Below are 9,713 nucleotides of genomic sequence, written 5' to 3'. Positions count from 1 at the left end.
TGCTTATTATTAGCTTTAAAGTAAAACATTTACAACTTTGACTGAATATATAAAAGAATATTTATATTTATAGTGTTATATTTTTTATAATATTTTTTTTGGAGATGCGTTGCTAGTATTTTCTACATATGCTGTCAAACTTGACATGTATACCATAATGTCATTCTTTTCATTCTTTTTTGGACGAGGAAGTATTCCAGGTGCACGTACGGCGGTGATAATTTAAACTAGTGGTTGGCTTCAACTTGCCTTCTTGCTTCGAAATGTTGAAACAGCTAGCCCTTGTGTTCGGGGCTTCGGGTTACAGTAAGATTTTAAGTGTGGTACCGAAGACGGTACGGTCCACACGTGTCGATATACTTTGGTACTTCCTGTGATTCAACTCGATACTGATCAGCAGGTGTGTTGATCATCAGCCACTTCAGAACTATCCATTGTAGTGGTGGCTTGCATTCTGGGATCATGCCTATAGGTGTAGCTCCACGCGCAGAGCACGTAGAGACCGAACGAGACGAGCCCCAGCACGGCGAGCAGCCAGTAGAAGAGATCGAGGCGGCTGGCGTCGAGGTTGGCGCCGCCGAGCCACCCATGGCCAGCACGGCGAGCGGTGACGTCGTTGACCACCTGGATAAGCAAGCTGCCGAGCCACGACGCGACGCCGAGGATGCAGAAGACGACGGAGCCGCCGATGGACTTCATGCCGGTGGACACCTCGCTGTAGAAGAACTCGAGCAGGCCGACGAAGGAGGTGACGTCCAGGACGCAGAGGAGGACGAACTGCGGCGCCAGCCAGAACGCCGACACGGGCGGCCCGCCGCTCCTCCTGCGTCGGCGGCGTTGGTCCTCGACCACGGCGGCCGTGGCGATGGCCAGGACGCTGGAGGCGAACCCGACCCCCGCGCGCTGCAGGTGCGTGACGCCGCCGGCGTACCCCGTCGCGCGCCGCAGCCACGGCACGACGGCGCGGTCGTAGACCAGAAGGATGAGGACCTGGACCGTCACGGGGATGACGGTGAGGCTCGCCGGCGGGACGGCGATGCCGCCGAGCCGGGTGTCCATGGTCCCTGCCTGCTCCACGGTGAGCGAGAGCAGCAGCGAGAACGGGATGTAGGCGAGGATGGAGGCGAGGAAGATGGGAATCATGCGAAGGATGGTCTTGGCCTCCTCCACCTGCGCCACCGTGCACAGCGACCACGCCCGCGTGTCGCCGTCGTTCACCGCCGCCTTGTCAAGGAACCTTGGACCGAAAAAAAAAGGTCAAAGTCACGGCAGCTCTTACAAGGGGCCTTCAGAAAATGATTCATAAATAAACACAACAAGCGGACAATAAAACACCCAAAGCTTGGTACGGTTGAAATTACATCATTCGTTGCTCCAAAAATGTAAGTAGTATACAAGTGAACTGTTTTTGTTTGAAAAGTAAAAAAGAGCATTTCATCCACAAATGTGAATTGAGAAAGCACCCTTTCGCATTAGGTCATTCTCAATGAGAGTTTCATGACACAGTTTTCAACATATCCATATTTTGAAAATAGTACATAGGAGTTTCGTGGGGATGAAACTCTCTCTACTTCCATGAAATTCTTATCATATCTCTCTTCATTAATATAGCGCCACATCAGCATATTTAATATGCATAAAACTCTAACGAAACCTCCATTGAGACTGGCCTTACTAGTTTCAAAGGAGGTTGCCGCCGTAGTCACTAACAGTATAAGGGCACTCCTAATGCAGAAACTATCAAGATTTTTATAGACATTAATTGTAATACCACCTAAGTATTTTGCTGATGTGGCAAGGTAGTTATTGAAGAGAGAACAAAAATCAAAGAAACTGAGTCTAAGTTAGAAAACATGGCTACACAAAATCTAAGACATGAAGTGAAATGATTGGCTGAGAATGGAGAGAGAATGAATGTGATTGGATAAAAAAATATTTTATACAAACTATCCATTGGGACCATAGTTTCTATATATAGTGTCTATAAAAATTAATAGGTATAGAAACTCTATGTAGTTTCTAGCATTGGGAGTGCCCTAAGTACATACAATAAATCAGCGAACAGTATAGTTTTTCTCTCATCCAAACGGGGATAATTATTCTAAAAGAGACAAGGATAAAACTTAATGGATAAATTTGGAGCCCAAGCTAATTATTAGTAAAGTAAAGATTGTTTAGATCCACCCAGTCTCGATACATAGTTTCATGACATAGTTACCAAGATTATAAACTAAGTAATCGAACCATATGAGTTTCATAGGGATGAAACTTCTCTCTCATCTGATGAAACTCCTTTATTTAATGACCCTGTCAAATCAGCAACTTTTCTTATATGACACCCTATTTAATATGCATGACACTCTTATGAAATATGCATTGAGGCTGACCTTACTAATTTTAGTTGCTAACTATTACCACTAGCGAATCCAAACAGCCCTTTAGTGATGCTAAGATATGTCACATCTGATTAGTAATGGCTAAACTGTTCGCTGGTGTATTGAAAAAAAAAAACACTGTTGACTTACAATAAGACAAGCGAACGGATTCGACGTTCTAGGACATTGTATGGCCGACGTTCTAGGCAGTGTCCATGAAAGAAAGAAAAAACAATTTTGACAGTGACAACTGACAAGTGCCCCAAATTTACTGAACTCTTGCCACTTTGATTCTTGTCCTTATATATAATTTTGTTGCTTTCCTTCATTTTTGCACGACGTTGAGATTGAAAGAATCAGACAAGAAAAGCCCTCCTTACATGAAGCCACCAGTAGCTCTGTCCACAAATTCAACGCTCGTGCCAGTGCCGTCAGTGACCTTGTTATGCATCTCCATCAGATTCTCAGGCACCCGTAGCTTCCTCTTCCTAAACGCCGCCACAAAAACCTGCAGGCCAGGACAAAATCTCATCAAGATTTTTTTTCCACACGACTGGAAGACGGCAGACGGCTGAACGTACGTATGTACTATACGTACCTGAAGGATTCTGGTGATGGGGCTGCCGGCAGGCTTCTGGTGCCGGTAGAACGGCAGGCCGACGGCGACGCCGAGCGTGCCGGCGAGCACCATGAGAGCAGCGAGCGCGAAGCCGAGGTCCCATCCGACGTTGTCCTGCACCCACACCAAGAAGACGACCCCAACCATCGCTCCCAGCGATATGCTGATCTCGAACCAGTTGAAGAAGCTGATCTTGCCGGGAAGCTCCGACGGGGTGTCCTCGTCGAACTGGTCGCCGCCCAGCGCCGCCGCGCACGTGCGCAGCGAGCTCTCGCCGAGAGGGATCAGATATAGGCCCAGCGTGAGCAGGCTCAGGTTGCGACCGCTCACCGGAGTGCAATCGCTGGGGTTGTTGATCATGTCGCACGGCGGCGGGTGGAGCGACGGGACGTGTGCTTGGTATGCTAGGAGCATGTACCCCTGCCCATGGCATGCAAAGCAAAAAGGACAATAATTATCTATGTTTTCAATCAATATATCTATGGCAAGATGCTATTAATTTTTCATAGTTTTAGAAGTTTTGAGGAAAAGTAGCTTTGTCCAAAATCAAACTCATGTATGTTTTTAATGAAATGGATATTTGCGAAAAGTTTAAAATAGATGCAGTACTTCAATTCTGTGATGCATGCATATGGTATGCTGTGTAGTACTAGTAGTTACCAAGATCTCGATTGGGGCAAAGATGAGCATGGTGTAGAAGCGCTTGATGTAGGAGTCGGAGATGAAGGCACCCAGGAAGCAAAAGAAACAGATGGCGCCGAAGAAGTTTGTGGAGGTGGTGGATGCGTCCTTCACGTCCATGTGCATCGTCCCATGCAAGTAGGTCACTAGGTTCATAATCATTGGTATATTTGCCATATTCGACATCACAATGAGGACTGTAAACACAGTGGAACATACCCTATGTGTCAGCAACATATATATACATATATAAGTAGCTAGATTTTAGTTTCAAAAGTGGACCTCTCAACATTTACTAAATTAAGTATTAGGAGCATGTATGTTGTTATATACTTACAGTGGATGAAGACACTGGCTCTCACTCCACCTTGCTTTTTCTGGTTAACCGGGTGTCCCCTCCAGTCCACAAGGCCTTGCAAAGCCATAGAGTATATCGATTGGTGTCCCAATCAACACCTAGTGTGCAAGGCTTGCTTGCTAATAACCTAGCAAAGCTGTCCGATCCTGATCGATATCCTGCTCGATCCCAAGAACAAGCTAAGTATGGCTTCAACTGGTTCTCCGTTTTTTTATAAGCGTGAAGAGGGGCGACGTGTCGCTTGCTTTGCCGCCACACCAACTAGTCAAAGTCAAACGAATCAAAAAAGCTGAGGCCAGATATGAGGGTGTGCCATTTTGTCGCTCGTGTGATACCGACCAGTCATTAAGAATAAATCGAAGTATGGTAATTTTTTTTCCCGTGAGGACACATGCTTCACCTTGTCATCATCTATTGAATTCACATTGAGATATGTATTATACATATTTCAATACAAAGTTGAATTAAGATGTATGTTTGCATATTTTTTACTGCGAATCTAATAGATGTGTGAAGGTAAGAACATGTGTCCTTGAGGAAAAAACACTACTATTTTACAAGATGTGCATTTTTATTAATAGAGGCGGTCACAAAATTCAACTGTCTTGGTTAATGTCTATGATTAACGGAGGGCGGGCATTTTTTTATTTTCTGAGACGGTCATTTTTGCCTGTCTCTAGAAATAGATTTATGGAGGCAGACATCTTAAAATATCCGTCTCCAAAAATGACAAATTTTCAAAGACAGTCATCTAAAGAAACCCACCTCCGTAAATTAATTTTCGGAAGTGGGCACGCTACAAGGCTCGCCTCTAAAAAAACTGAAGCCCCAAAAGCCTTGGTGAGACCCAATAGCTGTTCGAGTATAAATACTGAAACTAAGGCTTTTCTATTCACTTTTCTTTCTCACGTCACTTAGAGACCCAATAGCCGTTCTATTCAGACTAGAGCGGCGCACCTAGTGATCTCTCCCTTCCCTATGAGATGGACCAGAGCGGTGCATCTCTCTCCTCATGACGCTTATTGACAACTCAAACACCACCTAAGCTAGGTTGTCATCCCAGTATGGCGCCAGAGGTGCTGGTATTAATAAATGCAAATGCTCTAGAATGAATATGAAATTCACAAGCGCATAGATAATATCGATGTAGCATTTTAACCAGGAGTAAGGTATCGTTATTTATATTTTTACCACTGGGAAGGAAATGCTAAGATAATGAGCAATGAGCACCACTGCATGTGATAATGGAGAGTATAACCATGTCTTTATCTAACTTCTCACACAGAGTGTCACAAGATAAATAATATATGAACAGTAAATAATAAGAGATAAGCACATAGCCACATAATATATGATGAAGATTTCAATAGATTACTCTAAGCTTATAACACTAGCATGGGTTTGGACAAACTACAAGGATAAATCCTAAGTTATTCTAACTATAAGGTCAAAGCATACAATGACTAGTGCAATTACAGTTGGCAATCATAGCGAGAAGATGTTATATCTATACATAGTGATATGACAAAGGAATATGAAGAACATAGCAATCACTTCCCTATAATAGTTGTGGTTTGTCTGCTCTATACTCAGGAGGTGGACAACGATTGACTCAACAGGACTGTCACTCCCGCGATCTACCACATGGTCTAAAATATAGAGTGCAATCACAGGAAAATATGGTATAAGCACCACGCCTACACAATATTTACCACTCACCCATGAATTCAATGAGCAAGCGCTTTATGATCCTACACTTGAATATAATTTTAATCTAACTATGCCAAGCATATAATCAAAGTAGACTAAGAACAATATAATTGAGAACATAATCAAGTAGAGCAAAGTCATATCCAATATGATAGAATAGAGTAAAGTCATATTCAAACAAATGATGAACTAGATGAATAATACAATAATGAATATAAAAGTAGGAGAGAATTACTAAGAATCTTCTTGACAGATCTGGAAACCAAGCGATGCTTGCTTCCTTCTAGTTCTAATCCTATGTAGCTGCTACTAAACTATAGAGATCTAATTGAGATAGTGGCTCTGGGACTAATTTCTCTAAATCTTGGACTGAATGATGAATGAATTGGAATGAGTTAGGGTTTCTCTTGGGGCCAGGAGCCTTGCTTATATAGCCCTCTAGGAAGAACCAAAACCCTTGGATCAAACCGACCTTGATGAACGATTATTATTGATCCTCGAAGGTGGTGAAGGCATGATCCGTGAGGTGGCTCGTGATTGGCCACCTAGGTGGGACGACCGCCTAGGGGGGTGGGCGCTCACACCTATCATAGTGACAGGTGGGTCCCACCTCCCAGGGGATTGCTTTCCAAGTCTTCTAGATTATTCTTTTTATATACATGGCCCTTTTCTCTCTATGTAAATAAGACATGTGGGCCTCCTTTGGTCATTTTCTAAAAACACCCTGCAAAAATAAACATTCACCAAAACTCATGGAATTCTGTTAATGTAACCCCTATATCTAGATTGCAATTATGTTTTAGGTCCTTTCTCATGCTATGTTGACGGTTAAAAATGACACTTATCTACCATTAACAAACTCCCCTAAGCTTACCTTTTGCTCGTCCCTGAGCAAAATAGACTCAATGGTGGATCAGGAGTTGCTACAATGCTTTCATGCCTTATAAGTACACATGCGTTCAAATAATAATTATTGTCTGGATTAGAATGAACTATCTTCATGAAAAACTTACTTATATTACCGTCCACCATGGGGCTTGTAGCCGTCACTTGGGTCTTAAGTAGTTGAAAGACAGAAGGTCAAGTCAAGCACCATGTTTCAAGCTCTTTGATCAACTATTATTCTAGAGCTTTGTAAGATTTTCAAAAATAAAACTCAGAGATTCCTATGTATGACTCTTTCAAGTCTCTCCTTTATGGTATTTCTGGATCCTCTCCAAGGCATTCATGGTGTATGCCTTTGCTCTTCTCTTGAGATATGCGGTATTTTTAGTATTTAGGCATAGTACCATTGCCTTCTCTCTCTCACCCTACTTCTAATAGGCTTATGTGGAGCCCATAGGTGGGGAGACAATGAATACATACCTGCAAACATTTGTTGAACAGTAAAATTATGGACCTAGAGAAACAAGTCATATAGTCAAATTAGGACATGCATGTGTATAGATCATATGGTAGGTGGTATCAATGATAAGTGGTATATGGGATAGAAGTGGTTATGTAGGGGTAAAGGATTAGTGATGGTGAATGCTTAGTTCAAACTTTTCTCATACCGCTTTTGGAAACTCGAAGATTTTGAGGAGAACTTGGCCTACTCAATGGATCTTTCTTTCTTTCAGAGTGGGACATTTGTCCACTTTGTTTTATTTCTTTTTTTAGAGCACCCAAGCCTCTTTTGGCTGATAATACAAGAGATAGCATAATTGGATATTTGGAGCTTTATTGGCTAGCAAGGGATAAATATGGATGATAGGAATATTTTTGGGTAGTTCACTCCTAATGTAAGAGTAGAACTATTTTCTAGGTTGTGGGGGTATAAACCCCTATACCCGCATAGGCCTATATGGGCCGCACCATCAGAGGTGGCTTGGCCCACAGGATGTGCGGCGCACGACTGGTCGGCGTGCACCGCAAGGCTACAAGATATTGTACCAAATAGGATACTTTGCTTGTAACTCTGTCCCTTCAGGATATATAAGGAGGGGCAGGGGTCCCCTAGAGGACAGGTCATAGACATCTCATCTCAATTCACATTATTCTCTTAACACAAATCAATTCCACGGCGGCCGAACCTGGATAAAAACCTTGTATGTGTCTTGCGTCACCATCAAGTTCGTAGCTTGCGCATCGTCTACCGATAAACTACTACCGTGGGTATACCCCAAGGTAGACTGCCGACTAGCTTTCGTCGACAGTGGCGCGCCAGGTAGGGGGTGTGCGTACAGCTTCTCAGACGAACAAGATGGCCATCATCCCCGACTTCGTGGCCATGGCGGGCGGCTTTACGTTCACCGTCAGCTTTAACAGCTTCACCGCCCGACCACGGAGGAGGCGTAGATCCGATCTGCGCCAACCACTTCTTCATCGACGTCGGCGGCGGCTCCAACCACGCTGGCTACGACTCCGACTACTCCAGCAACGTCTCCGACCACACCGACAATGCGTCACCTGCTTCCCTACTACAAAGAGAGGCAGATCGACGACATCGACCTGCTCGGGCTAACGACCAAGTTGTTTGGCCTACTTGCTCTGACCACCAGTCGCAATAATAATCGCCGCGAAAAACGGCGCTACGACAACCACGACCACCGTCATGACAACAAGTCAAAAAGCTCGAGGGCTAGACAATTTTGTCGTCACCGATCAGACTTTCGTCCAAAGATAAGTACACTTCTAATATTTTATTTATTCATGCATAATATTTTTTATTATTATCCTTCAAAACAACTTTTTTTAGACTTCCGGGATTTGAATGGTATATATGTGGATTCATACTTCCGGGATAGAAGCAGAATATATAGGTGGAGTGTGTATGTAGATGCGTACTCCCAGGGTAGAAGTAACATATATGGGTGGAGGATATGTGGATCTTGATTTTAACCACGTGACCAGTTCCTAAGGGTCGACATAGGTTAACCACACTAAATTCTTACAAACAGTAAATATGAATGTAGGGCTTCCTAATCTAGCAAGCATATATAAGGCTATGGTAGGAATTTTAAGCTCTCGTCATATAGGAACTCATCATGTAGCAAGCTAATTTTCAAAAGATAAATTATTCAAAACTCTAATATCTCTTGCAACATGATAAACAACAGCTTAAAATCTTCCCATATCATATTCATCAACTACCTAGACTTAGATCAAGCTTTCACTACCCACAAGATCAGATTTAGAATAAATCAAAACCATTGTATCCAAAACTCGGGAGAATTCAAGGTTGAAAACAAGGTACTTGAAAGAAATTACGGCAGAGCAACTTTTCATCATTTCCATATAAGAGTTTATTCTAGGGGTTTATTTTAGCAAGATACACACTCTCCTTTATTTATTTAGCAAACTTAAAGACCATATAAGAAAACATTTATTCGATTTCTAAAGGTTATGCATCTTTTTATTTGGTTCATAAATTAAAACAGAAATATATAAATAAATAGGTAAGAAAATACTTAGCGGGATATACGGTGGATGCTCTCCCCCAAGCTAGATATTGACATAGTCTGCTTGATGAGACTGGCAGACAGTGAAGGTATACTCCCTTTGTCCAAGTGCTTGTTGATGGTAACTATTGAGACAACACTCCGATAGGGGACAAAATGTCCTTTTGTTTGTTAGCTTTTCTTGATCCTTTAAAACTTTATGAAGCTCAAATAGACAACAAAGCTTGTGGACTTGATTAAGTGTTAGTGATAAACCTCTAAGCCTTGGGCATCTAGAACCTCTTAACAAATGAATCTTTCTAACAGGATCTCCAAAATAATACTTTTGTACTTTTATATTTTATACTATGAAAGGAATTATAAAGAACGATGAATGGATCTTTATTTTTATTTTTATGCCACCACAACAACAAGACTTATGGGTTTTATGCCACAAATTTACAAGACTTATGGGTTTTATGCCACAAATTTATTTGCATGGGGCTTAGTAGTTTTAGAATGCAATGCGCAACAATTTTCTTTTTCTATGC

At 42.4% G+C, this 9,713-nt stretch overlaps 1 protein-coding gene across 1 annotated transcript; it reads right to left on the bottom strand.

The window, feature by feature from the left end:
* On the bottom strand, nt 216-4,207 carry LOC8084235 (protein NRT1/ PTR FAMILY 4.3). The gene is made up of 5 exons (XM_002441994.2): nt 4,013-4,207; nt 3,655-3,872; nt 2,974-3,414; nt 2,756-2,883; nt 216-1,237 (listed from the first exon to the last, which is right to left on the bottom strand). Exons 1-5 carry the CDS (start codon nt 4,098-4,100, stop codon nt 394-396), a joined length of 1,719 nt encoding a protein of 572 aa, XP_002442039.1. The 5' UTR covers nt 4,101-4,207; the 3' UTR covers nt 216-393.

The sequence above is a fragment of the Sorghum bicolor genome, chromosome 8, assembly GCF_000003195.3.
Source record: "Sorghum bicolor cultivar BTx623 chromosome 8, Sorghum_bicolor_NCBIv3, whole genome shotgun sequence".
In the NCBI taxonomy this organism is placed as follows: domain Eukaryota; kingdom Viridiplantae; phylum Streptophyta; class Magnoliopsida; order Poales; family Poaceae; genus Sorghum; species Sorghum bicolor.
Note: the sequence above shows the minus strand (reverse complement) of the source record. Positions and strands in the feature narration are given on the sequence as shown.

What these genes read in the sequence shown, in the direction of transcription:
- LOC8084235 (XM_002441994.2), bottom strand. Translation starts at nt 4,100, where the DNA reads ATGGCTTTGCAAGGCCTTGTGGACTGGAGGGGACACCCGGTTAACCAG. An exon ending in CCATCACCAGAATCCTTCAG is followed by an intron (nt 2,884 to 2,973) that starts GTACGTATAGTA and finishes CCTGGCCTGCAG; the next exon opens with GTTTTTGTGGCGGCGTTTAG. An exon ending in AGAGCTACTGGTGGCTTCAT is followed by an intron (nt 1,238 to 2,755) that starts GTAAGGAGGGCT and finishes TTTCGGTCCAAG; the next exon opens with GTTCCTTGACAAGGCGGCGG.